Below are 23706 nucleotides of genomic sequence, written 5' to 3'. Positions count from 1 at the left end.
AAAAAAAAAATCACACAAGAGAAGGCAGCATCTTTCTGCCATGGAGCAGCTGATGGATTCAAACCTTACATGCCTTAGGGTTCACAGCCAATCTTCTGACAACTAGGTCACCAGCATTCCCTTGTTGGGGATACCATAAGCAAATTCATTAACACAGTTGTATGCAATACAAAACAAGTAAATATAAAATTAGAAAAAGAGGTAAAATAGAGATTACAGACGCCAAGCACAATCTACATCTTCTCAAAATCTGTTGTCGATGTAGAATCTCAGGCCACATCACAGACTAAGTGCATCAGTATCTTCAGAATGATGAATAAAATCTCAGGCAATTTAACAAGCACGTTAACATTTGAGAACTCTTGTGGATTATGTTGAAGAACTCCGATTTTATTCAAGTCTGAAGACAATGGAGTGCCCAATTTATCATGATAAATCAAATAACATTTAAAAATAAGAAAAACATTTATTCTAAGTGAATGCCTTTCAAGGAGTATTACCACTACAGTCACAACTAGACTATATTCAAGTTTATTCCTTATAATGAAAATATTTTTAAGTCAAACACCAAATTCAAACACATGCTTTAAAGTATTTACCGTAAGTCAATTTGTATATAGGTAAATACTACAAAATACAATTTCACAACAGTAAAAACAACCAAAAAAATATATATGTGTGTGTGTGTGTGTGTGTGAGAGAGAGAGAGAGAGAATGAATAGGAAGGAAAGGGTTCAGTACACATTATATATAGCCTTCAATATGGATTGAGGCTCAATATCAAGAAGACAAAGATTCTCACCACTGGGTCAATTGGCAGCATCAGGATGGATGGTGAAGAAATTGAGACTGTTCACAACTTTAGTTTGCTTGGCTCCACAGTCAAGACTCTTGGCACCAGCAGCCAGGAAATTAAAAGACATATTGCAACAGAAAAGTCTGCTGTTAGGGACCTCTCCAAAGTACTGAAGAGCAAGGGTCTCTCTCTGGAGACTAAGGTGCATCTGATACAGGCCATGGTCTTTGCAATCACTTGTTATGCATCAGAGAGTTGGACAATAACCAGGGAGGATAGAAGGAGAATTGATGCCTTTGAGCTGTGGTGCTGGAGAAGAGTATTGAGGGTACCATGGACTGCTAGGAAAACAAGATTCACCCTGGAGAGGGTTAAACCAGGATGCTCCTTGGAGGCAAGGATTTTGAGGCTTCATCTGACATAATCTGGACATGCTGTAAGGAGGGACCGGACTGGTCCTTGGAAAGGGACATCATGCTTGGTAGGGTGGAGGGACAGTGCAGGAGGGGAAGACCCTCTATGAGGTGGATTGATTCAGTGACTGGGGTAATCGGGATGAGTGTATCACAGACAGTGAGACTGGCACAAGACAGAGCATAGTTTAGGGTTGTTGTATGTAGGTTCGCTATGAGTCACAAGCGACTCGATGGCACATAACAACAACAACATGCTAAATATATGTTCATAAGTAAAGTATGTAGGGGGGACAACTGCAGAAACTTAGATATGTCTAAATACCTTGTAGGGTTGGTTTACTGGGTTAAAAGGCTTAGGACCATTGGGGGCCAATTCACTCAACTGGCACAAATAGTTTATAAAGGTAATGTCCACATCCTAATTTAGTAATTAACATCTGGGGTCTTATTAGCTTGTGGGTGGCCATCTACGATACTATTCATCTCCATTAACGGAGAACAAAAGAGACTAAAGGACACCAAACACTCAAAGAAGAAACAAGCTAATAGGACTAACTCCCTATTTGAACCACATTTTCATCTAGCCTGACATCAGAGAACCAGGTGTATCCAAGTATGATTATTAATCACTTTGACTAGGAACACAACAGAAGGTTCCAAAGAGAAAAATGAGGAACTGAACACAAATTTCTAAAAAAATGCCACATTTATAGGATGAACAGAAATCAAAAGAATCTCTGAGACAAAACCCTAAGACACCTTTTTGAACTTGGAAAGACAAGTAATTTCCAGATGTCATCTTATATCCAAATAGACTAATTTACAATGTACTATCAACACTGAATTGTGTTCCTTTAAATAATCTATTATGTGATACTAAATGGCCAGCATCTACTTTATCGCAAAGATGCAAAGGACAATGAAGCTAGATTAATAAAAACTGACAGAGAAAGCATAAAAATGCTGATATATTATGAAAAATGTTACCGATATCAAGAAATAGAATAACTGGCATCTATCTGCTGTATAAATTTTCACATAAAACACAGTAAAATATTAAGTTTTACAATCTGTGTCTCATTTTCAGCTTGCTGCTAATTCAAAGGTCCTTGTGTACTAACCAAAAGTAAGTTACGACAGAATCAATTCCAACAGAGTAAACTCGTGTGTCAGAAGAGAACTGTGTTCCATGATGTTTGCAATGGCTGGGTTTTCTGAAGTAGCTTGCTGAGGCTTTCCCCTCAAATACCTCTGAGTGGATCCAAACGTCCAACTTCTTTGTTAGCAGCTACATATGTTAACCAAAAACAGGTTAACACATGAAATATTACCAGCCATTATTTTCCTAGCGGTGCCTTCTTTTTCCCCCTTTACAACTGAGTACTAATTTATTATAAAACAGAACCAGAAAGCATAAATTAGTAGTTTTCCCAGCATTAAATGTCCTCTTAGACATTGTCTATTAATATCAAATACATGATCCTGTCCTTTAGCAGACACTCACAAATGGGCTAACTTGAACCTTCCCATTTGAAAACAAATTTTTTTCCAAGCAAACTGGGGATAAAAAGACATACTAAGACAAATGTGAGCTCTGGTGGATTAATGTTAAAGATCTGGCTGCAGTGGGCAGCCCTAAGGACCGTGGTTAGAATCCACACCAGCTGCTTCATCCAACAAAGATGAGCAATCTTCTTTCTCCTGAGTGATAAACTTTCTCTGAAAACCCACTGAAGGGTCAGCTATGATTCAGTTCTGACTCACCGGTACAAAACAATTACAGGAACCATGTGACATGGAGCATAATGTGTCAGCAGCAGTTGAGGAGAATGATAGAGAGATAGATCCTTGCCTAAAGATTTACAGCTTTGAAAAATCAGATGGAAGGCCACCATGAGTCAAAGTAACTAAATGACAAGGAGTTTTTGAAGACAAATTTGATTAGCTTCTTACAACGAATGTGATAGTCTGTATTACAAAAAAGAATACATACTCAAAACTACAGGATGATAATGCTTTTTATTTGCTAGCTGGGGGGATTCACAGCTTGCTGTTAGGTTGCCATGGTAACATGCATCTTAGTGACATTGAAGGACCCTAGTTTTAAAAATAGAATCCACTTGAAATTTAGTGAAGATGTTTTAAAAAAACATACAAATGTCCTGATAGTTATCAGTTAAAATACTAAACCATTTCTAACAGGAAAAGTGCAAATAAAAATAAATAGTCTGAAATTTAAGGAAAATAAAAGGAGGAAGGAAGATGCTCCTTTGGGATTCAATATAATCAAAACTTCTTATTTAACTCACTGCTGTTCAGTCCAATTTGATTCACAGTGACCCAAAAGAGAAGAACTGCTTCATAACTTTTAGGGAGTTGTAACTTGAACAATGGGACTCTTTAGGAGTTCTTCATAGTCTTTAATTTTTATTTACAATAAAAAATTATATTAAGTATAGATAATTTCTCCATTACAGGAGGCAAATTTAGCAGAGAATGAATAACAAAAATACTGAAGCTAACAAAAATGCTTATGAAAAACAACCAATAACCAGAGATTCTTTATACGTATGTATAGGAAATTTTATTTATTATTGATAGGGTTTTTTTTAAACCATTTATTGTTATTGACTGATTATTTAATAAGATTGTAAATTTGTACAATGTAGAAATAAACTTATTTTGGGTGTTTAACCTCCCAATAATTTCACAATGAGGACTGACAGTGGTAACAAGTATGAGTAGAATTGTCAATTTAAAACAGTAGTGCTACAAGGGAGCTCTGGTGGCCTACTGACAAGAAGTTGCGCTGCAATCCCAGAGATACACGGTTCGAATCCCCCAGATGCTCTGCTGGAGAAGGAGGGACAATCTCCTCCTGTACCAGTCAGATCCTATCTGACGGTACACACACACACACAAAATAATAAAAAATTAAAAACAAACACACAAAAAAAAACCCCAACCAGTAGTGCTTCTGTTTCTGAACCTGCCGGTGAAGCATGCTCTTCTGACTTCCTACAGTCATGGACATACTCGTTCTACAGTAAACAATCTCATTTTTAATATGTTGAATTCATCAAGCATCATGAGATTCAATAATAAAACTGACTATTCTTTATATTCTTCCCTAAAAACATGCTGCACTGCAATCCCAGAGGTATGCGGTTCGAATCCACCAGATGCTCTGCTGGAGAAGGAGAGGAAATCTCCTCCTGTACCAGTCAGATCCGATTTGACTGTACACACACAGAGAGAAAAAATTAAAATAAAATAAAATAAAAACATGTTTGCTTTATAAACCTAATTTTCAGAAACAAATTTAAGATTTAATGCTGGGTACCATTAGGGACAAAATTAGATTTAACAAGGACTGAGGGGGAAAAATCATTTTATTAGTAGTGTTGATGAAGGGTCAGTGAAAGAGAGGAAAATCTTCAATGAGATGGACTGTTAACAATGAACTCAAATGGCAACTGGGAGGACGGTACAGAATTGCACAGCATTTTGTTCTGCTGTATATAAAATTATCACGAGTCAAAACCAAGTGGACACAAAATAGGCTACTATGATGGAGAAATAGTTGCTGTTACTTGCCCTCTACTTACTACAACTCATAGAGATCCTATGAGCAATAGATGAGAGAGAACCTTGCCCAATCCTTCCCCATCTCCACCATGCTCACGCCGATTCGAGTTACAGTCACTGTATCAATCTATTTTGAAGATCTTCTCTTTTTCTGACCCTCTACCTTTCCCTGCATGTCTTTTTTCCAAGGACTGGCCTATCCGGTAACCTGCCCAAAGTATGTGACACAGTTTCACTATCTTTGCCTCAAAGGAGAACTTCCTCCAAGACAAATTTAACTACTCATAGTTAGCAGTTGCTTAGGAGAAAGATGAGTAATCTCTATGGAATTTACAATTTCCCAAAACTCAATGGAGGTTCAGGAATGAGTTCTGACTTGAGGACAATGAGTTTGTTTTCAACTACATTTGATCCTCAGTTATATGGAATGGCTTGTTTACAAATATTTGGAGTATTTAACGTTGTCTTAAAATATAATGCACATTATTATGGCAAATTTTTGAGGTATTGTTTTATGAACTGCTAGTATGGTTTTAGTTTTTCAAATTTTGATCTAAAAATGACAAGAAGTAAGTGGATGTTAACATAAAATTCTATAGACACTGTCATTGTATAGAATTCACCTCACTGCTTGACCTTCTGTTAGGTTTCTGAGACTATAAATCACATGGGAGAAGACTGCCCATTTTTCTTGGGCAGAGCTGTCCAGTGGATTCAAGAGACTTCCTAAGGGCTATGTCACCACAGCTCATTGTCCTCAAAAAACCACGTTGCTATTATCATGTGCTATCAAGGACTGTGCATTTTCAGAGGCAGTAAACAGTTTGGGAGGAAACTGTCCATTTTTCTCTATGGAGCAGGGAGTGGATTCAAACTACCTGTCTTTGAGTTGGAAGTGCAGCTCCTTAACACTGGGCCACAAGAGCTTTCTCAGTAAAACATACTACGTTAAAACAAAAAAAGAATACCTGGTTTTCAGACCATGAACGTAACAATTTCTAAAATGCCATTTGAGCTTACTTTTCACCAGGCTCAATACTACACATTTTTTATTAGTTGTCACAAGAATCCTATGAGTTAGATGCTATGCTTCTTCCTTTAAACTTACAGTAAAGGAACTGACAATTATGGTCATGCATCTCTGGTTCTGTATGACACAAATATATTCTTTTTAACCAATATGATAATCTCTAAATTATTTTGCACCTGCATCTAATCAGGAAAAAAAGAAACCGAATACACAAACATAAAATTATTCCTCTGTGCAGCTAAGGAGCTGTGGGTGGTCTAACTGTACGGAGTTGCCGCTATTAAGTCAAAGATGGTGGTTGTTATGCGTCCTCGAGTCTGAACTGACTCATAGCTGACCATCCAGGAGGTTTTCAGAGGCAATAAATCGTTTGGGAGGAGCCTGCCCATGGAGCAGCTAGTAGATTCGACTGTTTGCCTATAGGATTGCACTGCAGCCAGTTTCTTACCAGTATGTCAGGTAGTTCAAACCCACCAGCTGCTCTGCGGAAGAAAGAGTCCCTCTAAAAACTTGCTGGAGGGTCAGCCCTGGGTCGGTTTCCGATGGTCGGTTTCCGATGGTACACAACAACCACCACAACAGATTTACCACAGTAAGAGAGTGAGATAAAGTATCTCTAAGCAGAAATTATGCTTCCTCCTCATCTATAAACCTTGGAATTCTCCGCAGGCCACTGCATATGCGACTGTACATTCTAAAAACTACCTAGCAGCCGTCTGACAAACCAAGGAATTTGGGCTTTTCCTCTGAATATGCATTCAAAAATAAACTATCTCTAAAAAGTCTTAGTTTCTAATCTCCTACTCATTAAATATACAGCGTAACAGGTGCTCACAAAGCTCCTATTTTCAGGGTTCAAAAACCAAATAGTTTACTCCCAGGAATTATCCCAATTTTACAGGAAGCCTCCAGTAAGCACCAATACCCTTTTCTAGCCTTGGGTCCTGTTTTCTGCAATTCCAAATGGAGCTTTTCAGTTCATTTCCACACACATAACATACATACACACACACACACACACACTTAATAATAAATACGAAAAGAAAATGACATTTTAAAAACCCTCAAGCACCATGATTTTTCTAGATAACAGTTTCCAAGTTCAAGAAACTCAGATTGAAATTATTTTGCACGTAAAATTAAACGTACTTAAGTTGCTGGAAGCGATCACATTTGTGAGTTTAACTATCATCAAAATATGATAAAATCTCTTATTCCCCAACCTAAACCCTCTCCCCTGACTCTGAACACAAGCAATTTACAAAACCAAAGGGTCCGACAGACCTTGTCTGAATTTAAACACTGACTTCGAGCAGGCGGCTGCTAGGAGGGAGGTGCCCTGCACACCGCCAAGTTTTTTCCCGCGGCGAGAAGACCCGTGCTGCCTGCAGAGAGGGCGCGAAGATTCCCGCTGACCGAGACGCCCGAGGTAACAATGTTTCCCCGTCCTGGCCGGAGGGCGCGACCTCAAGCACTACCGTACCTTGGATGACCCTTCTGCTCTCTGGTCAGAGGCTGCTAACAGGTCAGGCGACCTGGAGAATTCTGAAGCAAGCGAGTGAGAGTGTGCACCCTCGCCCTACCTCCAACAAGCAGAGACTGCTCACAGGAAGCCGGTCGGCGGTACTGTGGTGGAGGATAAGACCACCCGAGGGAAATCTCGGATGCGCCTGGCCGCCGTTGGCCCACCTGGAACCTCGCGCGCAGGAGCCCTGTCGCCCGGCACCCACCGCGGGACGGTCCGCGCCTGCGCCCCGCCTCCTCTCCCTCTCGGGACTCTCCCCGCGCTTGCGCAGTTTGATATACTCGCCCCGATAGGCGCTAAGAGGAGGGACCGGAAGTGCCGCTAGATGGCTGCAGAGAAGATAAACACTTGCAACTCTGCAGCGGCGGGAGGGAAGTGCGGAGGATTGGGATTTCCCTAAATGAAAGGAGCCCTAATTTGGCGCCTTGGGCAACAGGTCAACGCATGCGTATATCGGGCTGGGTGATCAGCAGCAATGTAAAGCCAAGAGTGCGGAACCGGTCGGGAAAAGACTTCTCACTTCCTTCCCGGAAGAGGCAGGGCGATGCATAAGCAGGCGCGGAATTCAAAAGTTCTTAAAGACTCTTCTTTGCTTAGCACGTTAAACTCAAATGCTAGCCTTTTCTTGGAAAAGAGTACTTTTTTAAAACGTAAGAAATTCAGAAACCGATAGAAGCAATAATTAGGATTCAGGAGAAACTAATGTGTAACGAAGGAACTTCTTCCTAAACCAAGAAACAAAGGTTGCCCGGTAAGTCGCGAAACGGTGGAGATGGGACTTCCTTCTTCCTTCCTGTGATTCCTTTGACAATCTGAGTTCGCTTCCGAATCACGACCGCCCTGCCATAAGTCTAGTGTCTTTTCTGAGATCGGCCTGGGTGCTGGTCTTTTCTGTTTCATCTCCAGAAAAATACTTTCAAAAGTTCGCCTTTGAATAAAGTAGAAAATCTGAGCGAGGATCCTGACCCATTCTTCCTGAACTTGGCCTTCCAGTCCCAGCGGGTGACCCTCGGATGTCTGGGCACTTAATATTTTCCCACCCACTCTGCAAAAGCTGACCTCAATGTTAGTCCCTGGCTCAGGGGACAAACTCCCACTCATTTTTCAAGGCCGTCATCCTCGATTAACTTTCCTTGATCTTCGTTGCCTAGACACACTGTTTCTCTACTTGTTTTAATTATTTAAGTTTAAAGCTAAATTTTCATTATAGCAATTACTTTATGGCATTTGTCACGGTTTATTTTGTCTTTATTTTCTCTGCTATAGGTTATAAAACCCCCGTAATCAGTATCAGAGCCAGTGACTTAATTTCCTTGGCTAAGCTGACACTAACCTACCTCTTAATTCAATAGTAATACTATATTTATGTAATTGGTGTGTAACTAAATTTGTGATTTCTAGTAACTCAGTATTAAACAAAACTCTCTCACACGAATATGTTGTTCTAACTAACCTAATATCCATACTTCAAAATTTTCTTTCTGAGTGGGAAAGAACACACTAAATGCTGAAAAAAGAGAAATTGACGTGGACACTCTTGTCTCTAGTAATGGATTTTCCTCCACCAAAGTCACTCTTGTGCTTCTAAAAGTTATCAAATATATATTCCTATTGTTGTTCTTGTCATAGGCAGTGAAAAGTGACAGCCAAAATGAACATGATGCATGAAAACCAAAAACATAATCAGTGCTAAGTAACATACAAGATACTGAAAAACAGCCAAACTCCTTGATGTCTATACTGTTCCAAGTCATATGTGTCAGAATAGAACTATGCTCCAGAAGGTTTTCAGTGGCTGATTTTTCAGAATCAGTAACTGATTTTTCAAAAGTACACAGACCTTAATTCCAAAGCCTTCCTAGCAGTAAGCCAACTTTTTTATTTGGAGTCAAGTGTTCTAATCCTTTGCACTGTGTAGTTAAATAACTAAAGAAAGACGCTAAACATCTGATTTAACTTGTCCTTGTTTGTAAGCAATGAGGAAAAATAGAGCAGAGCTCTGATGTCGCTTCCCTTTTTTTTTTAGGAAGCCTCTTTGGTGCCTAAGACTTCTTAAGGTACACCTCCAAATTCCTCCTGTAGCATATTCTCCTTTCCTGTATGCCAGCACTTTCTACACTGATGTAAGTACAGTGATATCTACCCTTTCACTTAACTTCTTGTTCTTTAAATGCAGAGCGAATGTCTCTATTTCTGCCATTTCCACCCACTGCCATCAAACTGATTCCAAGTCAAGCCACCCTGAAGGGCAGAGTAAAACTGCTGCAGGGGATTCAAAAGCTGTAAATCTTTGCACACTGCCCCATCTGTCTTCTGAGGAGTGAGTGAGTGATGGATTGGAATTTGGTTAGCAGTTGCATACCTTAGGCTTTGTTGTTGTTGTTGTTATGTGCCCTCGAGTCGCTTGCGACTCATAGCGACCCTATGTACAACAGCCCTAAACTCTGCTCTGTCCTGTGCCATTCGCACTGTCTCTGACACTCCCATCCCAATTATCCCAGTCACTGAATCAATCCACCTCATAGAGGGCCTTCCCCTCCTGCGCTGTCCCTCCACCCTCCCAAGCATGATGTCCTTCTCCAAGGACCAGTCTCTCCTCACAACATGTCCAAAGTATGTTAGACAGAGCCTCAGAATCCTTGCCTCCAAGGAGCCACCCGGTTTAACCCTATCCTGGACAAATCTGTTTGTTTTCCTACCAGTCCATGGTATTCTCAATACTCTTCTCCAGCACCACAGCTCAAAGGCATCAATTCTTCTATCCTCCTTGGTCATTGTCCAACTCTCTGATGCATAACAAGTGATTGCAAAGACCATGGCCTGTATCAGACGCACCTTAGTCTCCAGAGAGACACCACTGCTCTTCAGTACTTTGGAGAGGTCCCTAACAGCAGACTTTCCCGTGGCAATGCGCCTTTTAATTTCCTGGCTGCTGGTGCCAAGACTGTTGACTGTGGAGCCAAGCAAACTAAAGCTGTGTACAATCTCAATCTCTTCACCATCCATCCTGATGCTGCCAATTGGTCCAGTGGCGAGAATCTTTGTCTTCTTGACATTGAGCCTCAATCCATATTGTAGGCTGCAGTCCTTGACACTCAAAGGAACTCAGGTTCCTTCTATATGCCCAGCACCTAAGAAATTTCTGGTAAGTAGTAGGTACATGTTACATCCCTATGATACCAAGTAAGTTAGCCATTGTGCTTCACAGTTCAAACTAAATTCATATGAGAAGAAAGAATAAAAGACCACATTAATTAAAGATGCAGTAAATTCCATGCAATATAGCACTATTTTGAAATAGTTTATGCCAGTTACCAATCATTAGATGAAAACATAATCATCAAGTGGAAATTGAGAAACTGAAAAAGTTACCTTCTTTGTTGTTAAAAACAATTTTCTTTCTGATGTTTTTGCATAAAGCTGAAAGATTATTGGTTTAATAAAATGAGATACTTTTAGAAATCAAATAAATTATCTCTTTATACTCCTTAAATTTGATTCATTAGTTGGGTTAGAAAGGCTCTGTGCCTTTCTCACCTCATTCAGTTTTATAATTAACCAATAAAAACTTATTAGCTTTTAAGGAAGTTTTAGGAGCATAAATTGATTTATGGGCACCATATGGTTACATCAAAGGATTTACTTTTTGTTTTGCTTTTTCTTAACCTGAAATGGCTGCTTAAGTTCTTTCTTTAAACTAGAAATTCGTGTTCTTTCTATTAATGATGATATCTGGAATAGTGCATTTCGTTTTGTGGCACACTAAGCTACTGAATGAAATTGTCATGTGATTCACCGCATATTAGAATCTTGCTTATGTGGTTTAATCTCTGTCATTTCTTAAATACTTAAATGTCTTTCCCAGGTCAGACAGCTAATTAGTGACATATCCAAGACCAAAATTACAGACTTTTATCCTCAATTCAATGTTCTTTTCAATAAACTGAATAAATTTAAGCCATAAATACAGTCTAGCACTGTTTGCTATGTGTTCTGCCTTTGCTGATTTTTATGTCACAAAAAATCTTTAAAATAACTGCGAAAGTGCATTAAGGAGACTTCCTTTTCCATATGATACATGGATTTCAAGATCAGATGGAACTCTGTAAAATTATTGCTTTATAAAAGGTATGTTGTGAAATTTCATAGTTACCATATAATATAAAAAGCAAAATTAAATTATATGTGTGGAACAAAATTTCAGACTTACTAGACTCATTGAGACTTCCAGAACCCAAGAATATATTGACCTGAGATGCTATTTAAATTTTTAATCATAGCTGCTCTCCAAAGTCATTCTTAAGCTATATAGTTTAGTGCACCTAGTAAAGACTATATATAGCTTGAGTAAGGCACTCTTTTAAAAGAGTATATACACATATATGAGACCAAATGGATAATGGTTGTTTTAAAGCATTAGGTAGACAGTGATCTGAGATAACACAAAACAAAGAATGCAGTCATTATGTCACTGAACATACTGTATGTCTGTGTAGAAATTGTTAAATGGGTGCAAATTTTGTTGTACGTATTTTTTACCTAAAACTATTAAATAATGCAGTTTGGGATAAGTCTAATAAAACTTTATTTCATGCCAAACTATTTTTAAGTAATCTCATCAGTTTTATCACGACCTCTTGCAAAACCCATCTGTTCTTCAGTGTGTGGCTGTACTTGAATGTCTTATAAGCTTTTGCTTTCTGTTCCATTTTAGAACTTTATATGCTTTTACTGGCTTGCCACTGCTATTTAATATCACTTTAGAGGAAAGAATGCAGCAAAATCTCTAACAAGTAATGGAGAATAATAAAGGAAAGAAATAGTTTTTTTAAAAATATATTCTCAAAACATGGCCTATTTTTGACATGATTTTTTCCCTTTCAGAACTATTCAGGCATTTAAATATATTCTGCTTATATGATTATTCTTCCAAAGGAACATGTTATTTTTTAACTTATGTAACAGGTTGTGGGTCTATTGAAGATAGCCCTATAGTAAGTAGTATTTGAAAGAACACTTTTAGAACCATTGTATCATTTTATAATGGCATAATTTATAGGTTTTAAATAAGGTCACCCTGACTTATTATATTGGGAGAATGCTCATGTAGGGTGGTGTGTTGTTGTTGATTGCCTTCAGTAGAGCACAACTCATAGTGACCGACCCTATGAACAAAAGACCTGAAGCGCCTCTACAACTGCAATTATCAAAGTTCATAGAGTTTCCAAAGGCATATTATTTAGGAAGTGGATGTCACTCCTGGGTGGTGTAAGGTGTCGTAAAAGGTAAACTGAGGTGGCCAATTAAGAGACTATTATAGTCATACAGTCAAGACTAAGGAAATAGCATTAAAAATGGAAATTTAAGATATATTTTAAAGATAAGAGGACTTGTTCAATTTACTTTGACAAATACAGAATCAAGAATAACTGATTCATTTCGGAGAGGATAAGCTGTAAATATATCCCGTTGATTAATTTCATTTAGAAACAAAACTGAAAAATAATCCATAGTGTCATGTACCATTGAGTTGGTACATATTCCATGATAGCCACAGTTATTTTGGACCTGAAGAAAGATTAATTTTTTTTTAAGTTGATTTCAATTGGTCTATGGAGGCTGTAGATTTGATGGTGTATTAGTACTTAGTGTTCTGAGCTCCTAAGTGATTTGAATCCGCCAGCAGCTCCATAAAGATTTATAGCCTCAGAAACTTAATGGATAGTCCCTCTAAGTCAGAAACAATGGGTTTATTTTGCTTTATTTTTTATATGTTAAGGTACTGGAGTATTGAAAGGCTTTTGTTGTTGTTATGTGCCCTCAAGTTGCCTGCGACTCATTGTGACCCTGTGTACAACAGCTCTGAACCCTGCTCTAACCAAAGCCAACCTTATTTTCTCTGACACATCTACCCCCATTACCCCAGTCTCTGAATCAATCCATCTCACAGAGGATCTTCTCTCCTGCGCTATCCCTCCACCCTCCCAAGCATAGTGGCCCTCTCCAAGAATTGGTCCCTCATTGCAACATGCCCAAAGTATGTCAGATGGAGCTTCAGAATTTTTGCCTCCAAAGAGCAGCCTGGTTTCACCCTCTTCAGGAAAAACAGCTACCATAAAGATTGGCAATGAAAGACATTTATCTAGAAAAATATCCAATAACTAAGGGAGAGAGAAAAAGAAGGGACATTTAACTCCGATACAGTAATTTAATTTTACTTTCTAGGACCCAAAAGATAATCATTACTTTTTTTTTTTTCTCCTTTTTTGCCTGTGTTAGTGCTGTCATTTGTGTGTAAGTAGCCATGACAACAGCTTTACTAACGGGGTCCCGCCCCATTTCATCGAACAGTTCCTCTGAGAGAAGGGACTTGGATTAAAAATGAAGACACAGAGAGGTTACCATCTGATGGCAGATAGCAAAGTTTATTAGTAAACTTCTGTCTTATATACCTTTTTGCAGTGAACAGAAAAAAAGAACAACTCAGTTTTAAGATTGACAGTACATTCAGATTTTTGAACCACTTAACTAGCTTGGGAAGAAAAGTTGCTTATTTTTCTTATCAGGCAAGACCATTAGCATTTGAGTATAAATAGAGTCTTTCGGGAGGGACATTCCATTATCCATATCCCTGCTCAGTCATAGGATTCAGGGAACGGTTAAACTTGTCTCTGTTTTCCTTCTAATATCAAACCACAATCATGAACAGTTCTGTGCTTTTGAATCTGTCATAAAATAGCTGCAGTATGGCTTACTTTTTAACATCCTACTTCCTTGAGTTGTTTTCTATCAAGCAGATACTATAGCCAAGATAGAATTAGTCTTGCTGGTGTTTTGGTACAGGGCTAATCTTGCTTTACAAGTTAGCCAGGCCTCAACACTTCGCCATCTCCACTGAAATTTTAAAAGCATTTAAAGTAAAAGCACAGCACAGGATCAGACAAGATCTCTATGTTTTACGTAGGATTGCCACGAATCATTCCACTCAATATGAGCACCTTCCAGCACAGGAGACACTGCTATCTTTGCAACCACCATTACTGGTTGTTCTTTAACATTGTGCGCATCCATCCTGCAGGTGTAGTTTGTTTCTGACAAAAGAAACTAAAACCATAACCATTCAATTTCAAGCATAGTGCTGCTGCTGTTGTTGCTGTGTGCTATGGAGGTGGAACCAACTCATCACTGTTCTGCCAGGGGGGTTTTCAAAGGCTGTATGTCTCACAGGAGGAGATTGCCTGTCTTTCCACACAGAACAGCTGGTGGATTCAAACTGTGTTTTGGGGTTGACAGTATCACTACTCCTTACCAGTAACCCACCAGAGTTCCCTTTCAATTGTAATAGCAATACTTGGACCATTTATTTCCTTGTAGCCATGCATAATTCGATAAAATGTGTCTTTGAGTGGACTCTGTTAAAGGAACAAATAGAACTTCTTATTCAGAGTGTTTCTTCATTGGAATGGCAGTCTTTTGACAATTCTTCTTTATCTCCTACTTGTGTATTTTGAATAAAAGTTAATATTAGGGTACTGTAATCTAAATGGTAGTTAGGCCAGATCTTTCTTTTGAAAGTTAGCTAATTCTTAACCAAAGAGTAACATGAAAAGAAAAACAAATATATATTTAATAGGAAAAGCTTGTCTTTAGAAAATAGTAAAGCAGGTTATAGCAGCAGAGTTTAGCTGGTTTTGTTTTTAAAAATTTACATGTTACTCTTGTTGCTAAGTGCCATCAAGTCAGAACTGACTCATAGCTGACTCCAGCAGGGTTTCAGAACTTTCACATGGGATAGTATTGCACATTTTTCTCTTTCAGAGCAACTGGTCGATTTGAACCTCCTGTGTTTGGATTGGCAGCACAACTCATTACTGCTAAGCCAAATGTACATAGATATGGGGGTAGGGGGCAACAAATTAGCTAATGAGACTTTAGTTAATTTCCCCCAAAATTTTCCTACAGTATATACGTGTGTAATGTTTAAAATACAAAACAAAAAATGCAACAAACTTAAAACCCAACACAGTTATACATTTGACACAGGACTCTTTACATATATATTGTGCTAAAGATACACTGAAGGATAGTGGATTATATGAAAGGGCAAATAGGAAATTTTTTTTAACCATCTAAAACCCATTAAGAGAAGGAGACACTACGGTTGGTGACATAAGGACCACAATCTCGGGGGACATCTAGGACAATCAGCATAACAGTCCTCAGGAATCATGCACTATATCCTGTGGTAAAGTGCTAGCTACTGGGATTTTATAAACTTACCAGCTATCATTTAAGGTGAAACTATTGGTCTCTTCCCATTGGGAACAAAGAAGAAGGGAGAAAATCAAATACTCAAACAGAGGATTCATGAGCCGCAGCTTCCACCTCGAGTCTGGAGAACAGGATGCTGTCTACCACAGCCAATATCTCTGATCAGGATGATAGTAGGAAGTCCTGAGTAGAGAAGGAGTGACAAAAAAGTTGAACAAAACATAGTTATAAGAGGTGACTTACTGTGGGTTTGATAGAAACTAGTGGAACTCCTGAGACTGTGTTATACTCAGCCTGGAACTGAATCCATCCCAAGGGATCACTTTGCAGCCCAATAATATATAGGCTTATGAAGAGAATAATAACATAAAGGAGGATTGTGATTGGCACAAACATGGGACCAGAAGGGCACTACTTTCTCAGAACAAAGCTCAGGAGTCAATAAGGAGTTGTTAGGTGCTATCAAGTCAAAAGGAATACTGGAAACAGTAACTATAGGGGAGATGTAGGAAGGATGCTGTTACATTGAAGGATTACAACCAATGTTACAAAGCAAAATAAATTAATTGGAACTAATTTGCTCTGTAACTTTTTACCCAAAGGACAGTCATTAAATTAGCTGTCTTAGTTACCTAGTCCTGCCTTCAAAACTAGGTTTTTTTTTCTGGAAAGATAATTCCATATTCTCCAATTCCTTGTTTTTTCTCTCTTGATTCTTCTCTCTCAGCCCCCAAATTTACCTTCATTTACCCTTTTGTTTTTCTCTTGTTTGTATGCATCCTTTTATTCTTTATTTTTTAATTATAGTACTATACTATAACAGTTCTTTCTCTAAGTATGTCAGTCAAGATGGAAATTCTCAAGTAAAGAAAAATGATTTCGTGATTTACAGTATTAATTCATTTTCTGCCCATCTCTGCATTTATTATGCAACAAGCCAGTTACCACTATCTTTAATGTTTCAGGTATTCTCAGTTCATTTTGAAAAACTAAAAAATAAGAATCCTTTATGAATCACCCTCAACTAGGTTATAGGATTGTTTGAATACCTATTCTGGGCTTCTGCTTCTTTTAACTTTTAAAATTTTTTTCTAAAACAGGTAATCATCAGAATGGGAGTGCATGACCTGTGGCAGATTTTGGAGCCTGTTAAGCAACACACCCACTTGCACAGTCTTAGAGGAAAAACCATTGCCGTTGATCTGAGTCTCTGGGTGTGTGAGGCACAGACAGTCAAGAAAATGATTGGAACAGTCATAAAGCCCCACCTCAGGTAGAGTGAAACCTCAAGTAATTCACAGTTTGGTTTTATTTACTATTTATTTTATTTTACATTTTGAGATTTTAAAATATATACCAATACTCTTTTTATGTTTTGATGCACTAATAAACACCTCTTTACCCTATAGGCTCCTGTTTCATTTCTCTAGCTCCCTGCTTAACTATGTATCAACACTAAGCCAAACCAAACCCACCTCTCATGAGTCAAATTCAACTCTTGATGGTCCTCCACTGGATGTCTGAGACTGTAGCTATTTAAAGGGGGAGGCTGCCCATCTTACTGCTACTGAGTGTCTGGTAGATTTGAACCAGCAATCCTTTGGTTAATAGGCCAACACATAATGCATTACCTCACCAGGATTCTTTAATGTACCTACCAAACCAGCCTCACTGCTATCAAATAGAGTCCAACTCACAGCAATTCCCCAGTGTGTTTACAAGGGAGTAAATCTTTACAGGAGGAGGTTACTCATCTTTCTCCCTCAGAGCAGCTAGTGGATTCTAGTGTTCACCTTTTGGTCTGCCAGCCCAATTTGTTACACACTACAACATATCCATTAGAATGTTTTGAGTACTAATAGCCAGAAGTTAAAGAGCTAACATCTACTTCTAAAATAGACTTTATGTTTACAAACTTCTCTCAATGTCTTAAGGCACCCCCTGCCCCAGTCCCTTCTCATGTATACTGCTGAATTGACATCCTTCAACTCTAGGCCTCTTCCTTTTTTTCCCAACCATTTTCTGCATAACAGTTGTTGTTCTGTGCCATCCATTGCAAGCCAACTTATCGGGGACCCTCCAACACCTTTTAGGGACTGTAAATTGCACGGGAGGAGATTGTCTACCTTCCTACCACAGCAGGCTGGTGGATTTGAACCACCTGTCTGTGTTGACAGCATAGCAATTAGTTGAAATACAAATTTTCCCTTGCTTTTAAGCATTCACTGATTTCCCTATTGTGCGTAGAGTAAAATGTTAGCCATTAGTAGAGGTTACATTCAGCATACCTATTTTCAATCTTAGTGCTTATGATAGGACCTGTTTCCCCAATATATAGAAGCCACAAGACTTTCAGTTTCTAAGAAACATGAAGAATTTTCTTGCCTTTAGCTTTTCGCATGTTGAATCCACGACTTAACTAACACTCTGGTAAATGGAAGACTCATTTGAAGGGACATAGGAAGCCCCCTTGAAATGAACTTTTCATTCACTTTCTTTATCAGTTTAAGTCCCACCTCCTGCAAAGACACTCCTGGCCTCTATATCCATGTTGTTTATTTCCTTCAGGTGATTATAGCTAGAAACCTATTTCATATAGTGTATAAAATAAGTCTTGTCTTTTCCTTTGAAATCGTAAACTCCCTGAGTGTAGGGACTCTATTCTTCTGGCTTATTTTCATTGTATCCCCAGTGTCTGCTATCAGGTTTGCATGTAGCAGGTGCTCATTGAGTAGTTACTGAAGGAATTTATTAATCAGCTACTGTCTCTGTTTTAGCTACTTAAAACGAAAATAAGGAATTTGTTGAAGGAAATATGTCAACAAAAGCTATATTTAATGTACCTTAGAGCATTTGTGCTTTCTTTCAAACGATGTTAATATCACAAAATGTTTTCTTACCCAATTTCCTGCATCTAGAGGGAAGATAAGGTAGACAGGTTATATTTATTCTCATCTTACAGGTGAGAAAATTGGCACTCAAAAAATAATTTGAGTAAATGGAATAATATTTTATGTTGAAAATTTTGACATTATGTGATACTACTTGTTTAATTTTTTGCTATTAATAGATGATGATTAACATTACTAATTTTTATATTTCAGAAATTTGTTTTTTCGAGTTTCATTTTTAACACTAATGGATATAAAACTGGTATTTGTTATGGAAGGGGAACCCCCAAAGCTTAAAGCAGATGTCATAAATAAGAGAAATCAGATTCGGTATGGGCCATCCGAAAAACCATTTTCTCGGAAAACAGGAAGATCACATTTTAAATCAGTCTTAAGAGAGGTGAGATTTCATAATTTTTTCAGTTACTTTTGTGATTTACTGGGACTAAAGTTTGTTGTTATCTTTTTTCCTTTTTGTGTGTGTGTGTGAAAATAGTTTGTTTTTAGATGTAGCCAACTGGACTCAGTTTAGATCATCTCAATTTTGTTGGCAACATCCAAAGCATCATAGTCAGGAGCAAATTGAACATGGGCCGCCTTCTCTCCATCAGACGTAATCAAAATGTTGACCGTGGGCCCATCAGTGTTATTGAGCTTCTTTACAGCTTGTTTGATTTGGTGCTTGTTCGCCTTGATATCCACAATGAACACAAATGTGTTATCTTCTGTCTTCACTCAGTGATCAAGGGAAACTTGATGACATAGTGGTCAAGCTTGTTTCTCCTCGAGGCACCCTATTGGGGTGTTTGACTGCCTTTAGAGTCTCAGTGTCTTAGGTCACCAGGAGGTGGGAAGGTAGGTGACATGCTGATCTTTTTTTCTGTGGTTGTAGATGCCCTTCAGGACAGCCTTCTTGGTCTTTAATGACTTTCTTTTTTGCTTTTGGCACCATCTTCCTATTTACTTATCTTTATTGCTCATTGATGCTGCCTCTTGGTTTGATGGTGCAGATTTTTGTTTTCTTAATGTTGATATACTTTTATTCATTCCCCTACACTTACATTCTTTTGAGCAGCTCTCAGACAAAATTTTGTATGACTTGCAATGTTACATTACCCTTCTCTAAAAGATGATGATTCTTGAAAGTGTCTGTATTACCGCAATATTTTTATTATCACACCTAAAATGTTAACAAAATCATTCCTTCGTATCATTAATTCCTTAATGTTGAGTTTCCTGTTTCATAAGTACTATTGTTTTTCAAACAATTAAATAGCTATTGTTTATAAGGAAAAAGTATAAGTGAAACTCTTAAAAAAATTAGCAGTAAAATGATTTTTAAATTTCTTGTTGACTCTGTTTCTTTTCAGTGTCTTGAGATGCTAAACTGCTTGGGTATTCCATGGGTTGAGGCTGCTGGGGAAGCTGAAGCCATGTGTGCATACCTCAATGCTAATGGTTATGTAGATGGTTGCCTCACCAATGATGGAGATGCTTTCCTTTATGGAGCACACACTGTGTACAGGAACTTTACTATGAATACAAAGGTATCTTCCCCCCTCCCTTTTTCTCTTTGTCAGAATTTGCTTTTAAAAATATCTCTTTAGAAAACTCATTGTAATCAGTCTAGTCAGAACTGACTAGCTAGTTTTCGAAAGTGGTAAATTGTACTGAAGAAGTTGCCCATTTTTCTCTCCAAGAGCTGCTTATAGAGTCCAGCCCCCAGAGAGGTACCACCTTTGCGTCAGTAGCACAGTTCTCTACAAACTAGGCCACCGGTGTTTGTTTTTTTTTTAACTATTCTTAAATAAATAAATCATTGTGTCTTTTGGATGCTGAGCGTATTATCCAGCACATTTGTTGTTGTTTTGGGCCATTAAGTTTCCTTCAACTCCTAGTGACTCTATGTATGTTAGCTCTGAAACCTGCCCTATCCTGAGCCAATCTCATTTACGATAGACCTAATCACCTTACTACAGACACTGAGTCAATCCATTTCATTCTAGGTCTTCCTCTCCTGCGGTGTCCCTCTACCCTTCCAAGCATGATGTCCTTCTCCACGGGTCAGTCCCGCCTGGCAACATGCTAAAAGTATGTGAGATAGAGCCTCAAAATCCTTTCCTCCAGGGAGCAGTCTGGTTTCACCCTCTCCAGGGCCGACTTGTTTGTTCTTCTGGTAGTCCATGATAGGTTCAGCACTCTTCTCCAATACCACAAGTCAAAGACATTGATTCTTCTTCTATTCTTAGTCATTGTGCAACTCTCTAATAGCAAGTAATTACAAAGGCCATGGCCTGAATCAGATGCGCCTTAGTCTTCAGACTGACATCAGTGCTCTTCAGTACTCTAAAGTGGTCCCTGACAGCAGATTTTCCCAAACCAGTTCATCTTTTGCTTTCTTGACTCCTGGTGCCAAGAGTGTTGATTGTGGAACCAAGTTATCAACAATCTCAGTCTCTTCTCCATCTGTCATTATGCTACCAATTGGCCCAGTGGTGAGATTCTGTTTTCTTAATGTTGAGCTTCAGTCCATTGAAGACCACAGTCCCTGACTTTCTGCAGCAAATGCCTCACGTCCTCTTCAGTTTCAGCAAGGAAGCACAAAACAATTGCTAAGTAAATATTTTACTATTAGTAAAATACTGCCATATAGTTAATTTTCTTTGAAATGTGCATCTCTCTCTAAAGGTCATGCCTTGTTTAACATGATTTAATTCTAAATATATTTCCAAAACACATTAAAAAATTACATATGAAATGAATTTCCCCTTTTAGTAACTTAACCTAAAATACTCAAACTCATTGCTGTCAATTCGGAACTGACTCATAGTTGACCCTCCAGCAAGTTTTCGAAAGCTGTAAATCACATGAGAGGAGATTGCCCATGTTTTTTTGTTCAGAGCAACTAGTAAATTCAAACCTCTTGCCTTTGGGTTGGCAGTACAACTCTTTCCCTACTTTGTCACCAGACCTTCCTTATCCTAAAAAATCACCTTTTGGATCTACAGGGAAAGGTATATAGGAATGTTCATTGGTTCTAAAATAAACCCACACTAAGCCCCCTGCCTTCAAGTTGATTGTGACTATAGGTGAGCCTCCATCTGGTTTTACTGATTAGCTGTAAATCTTTGCAAAGCTTTTCTCCCTCAGAAAGGCTAGTATACTCCAACCAGCACCGAACACAGGATGCCACCAGGGCTCCTTATCACATAACCCACTGCCTTCTAGTTTATTCTGACTTAATAGTGACTTCTATCAGATTTCCAGGACTGTAAATGGTAATGGGAGGATAATACCCAACTTTCTCCCTCAGAGCCACTGCTGGATTTGAACTGCTTTCTGGTTAGCACCTTATCACATTATGCAGCCCGAGTTTGTTCCTATTACATGGGTAAAACATGGAACGCAAACTCAACTGCCTAGGAGGTAATGCTAACTCACAACAACCTTCCACCCTTCCCTTAAGGGTGTATATCTTTATGGGAGAAGACTGCCCTCTCCGAAAGAGCTGGATTCAAACTTTTTGGTTAACCATCTTAACAGGTTACACTCTGTGTCATAGGTGGTCATTACTACAGTGGTTAAATCCTTAAAAGTAATAGTTCTTGGTCAGGAAGAGACATTTATGTTCTAAATAGTTGGTAGATGAGAACCAGCCAAACTTCTTGCAGTTCTTTTTTTTTTTTGCAAGTCAATTCTATTATATGCTAGTATATCCATTTTGAGAAACATAGTCACACAGTCCAAGGAATATAATATTAAGCAATCATTAATACAGACATGTTGTGTACTATAGAATCAGAACTGACTCATAGCTGGTTGACTGGTGGGTTTTCAGAGGGAGTTAAGCCCATGAGAGAGGAGATTGTCCATTCTCCCGTGGAGGAGATGATGATCTCAAATCTCATGCCTCTGGGATTGCAGTGCAGCTGCTTGCCATTAGGCCACCAGAGCTCCCCATAGACATTGTTGTTGTTATGTATCATCGAATCAGAACTGACCCATAGCTGACCGTCCAGTGGGAATTCAGAGACAGTTCATCACATGGGAGGAAATTGCCCATCCTTCTCCCATGGAGCTGTTCGTGGATGCAAACTCCATGCCCTTCTATTGCAACGCAGCTTCTTGTCACTAGGCCACCATGTCCAAAGTATGTAAGACGGAACTTTAGAATCCTTGCCATTGAGGAACAGCCTGGCTTCACCCTCTCCAGGACAGAATTGTCTTGGTGGGCTATGCTATATTCAGTACTCTTCTCCAGCACCACAACCAAATGCATCAATTCTTCTGTCATTTTGGGTCATTGTGGAACTGTGCTATTTTCCTAGACCATAAGTCTTTATGGATGCAGGCTGCCATATCTTTTGCCTATTGAATGGCTGATAGTTTGAAATGATGATCTTTTAGTTCAAGACTATGCACTTTCATTACTGCACCATCAGAACTGCTACTATAAACCTGCTTCTAACTTTAACAATTATTTCCAGTATCTAACACTTTGAGTTTATGATAGTGGTAAAATATCTACTGCTGTTAGGGACCCCAGACCATTTTCCCACCTAGCCCAGATGTCAGAACAGGCTCCAGGATCGTGAATGCAGATTTGCTGGGGTGGCAAGCCTTGGAGGTGGTTCCAAAATGAAAGCCCTGACCTAGCACAGAAGGACGATGAAGTGATTAAACAGCAGGACTTTCAGCCTCACTGCCTAGCGTGTGCCCAGCTGGGGAATAAATCCATAGCTGGAGTTAGTAAATATTTGCTCACACTCACTCATTGCCGTTGAATTGGAACCAACTCCTCTCTGATCAGCCATTGGGTTTCCTTGGCTTTGAATTGCATTGGATGGGATTGCTCCTCTGTCTACTGAGAAACTACTGGTGGACTCCAGAAAGGAGTGCCCTTTGAGTATGCAGCACAGCTACCTAATGTTATTATTTATTTTATCATATTTGCCAAATTGGAAAATTGACATATAAATGGATATTGTTGTTAGGTAACATCAAGTTGAGTACGACTATAGCTACCCTATGAACAAAAGATCTGATCCTCACCACAACAAGATAAAGGATAAATAATCCATTTGAAAAATGGGTACAGGATATGAACAGACACTTCACCAAAGAAGACATTCAGATGGCCAACAAGCACATGAAGAAATGTTCAAAATCCCTAGCTCTGAGAGAGATGC

General features: G+C 38.7%; 1 protein-coding gene across 1 annotated transcript in view; it reads left to right on the top strand.

Annotated features, from left to right (window-relative positions):
* The first annotated feature begins 16738 nt into the window (after positions 1 to 16738).
* The window catches only part of GEN1 (GEN1 Holliday junction 5' flap endonuclease), a 26657-nt gene continuing 19689 nt past the window's right edge, over positions 16739 to 23706 (top strand). The window contains exons 1-3 of the mRNA XM_006880724.1: positions 16739 to 16899; positions 18731 to 18917; positions 19888 to 20064. Coding sequence (XP_006880786.1) covers positions 16739 to 16899; positions 18731 to 18917; positions 19888 to 20064 — 525 coding nt within the window. The remainder of the gene's footprint in view (positions 16900 to 18730; positions 18918 to 19887; positions 20065 to 23706) is intronic.

This window comes from Elephantulus edwardii, unplaced genomic scaffold, assembly GCF_000299155.1.
Source record: "Elephantulus edwardii isolate Elephantulus edwardi_28Jun2011 unplaced genomic scaffold, EleEdw1.0 scaffold00009, whole genome shotgun sequence".
Lineage (NCBI taxonomy): Eukaryota > Metazoa > Chordata > Mammalia > Macroscelidea > Macroscelididae > Elephantulus > Elephantulus edwardii.
Note: the sequence above shows the minus strand (reverse complement) of the source record. Positions and strands in the feature narration are given on the sequence as shown.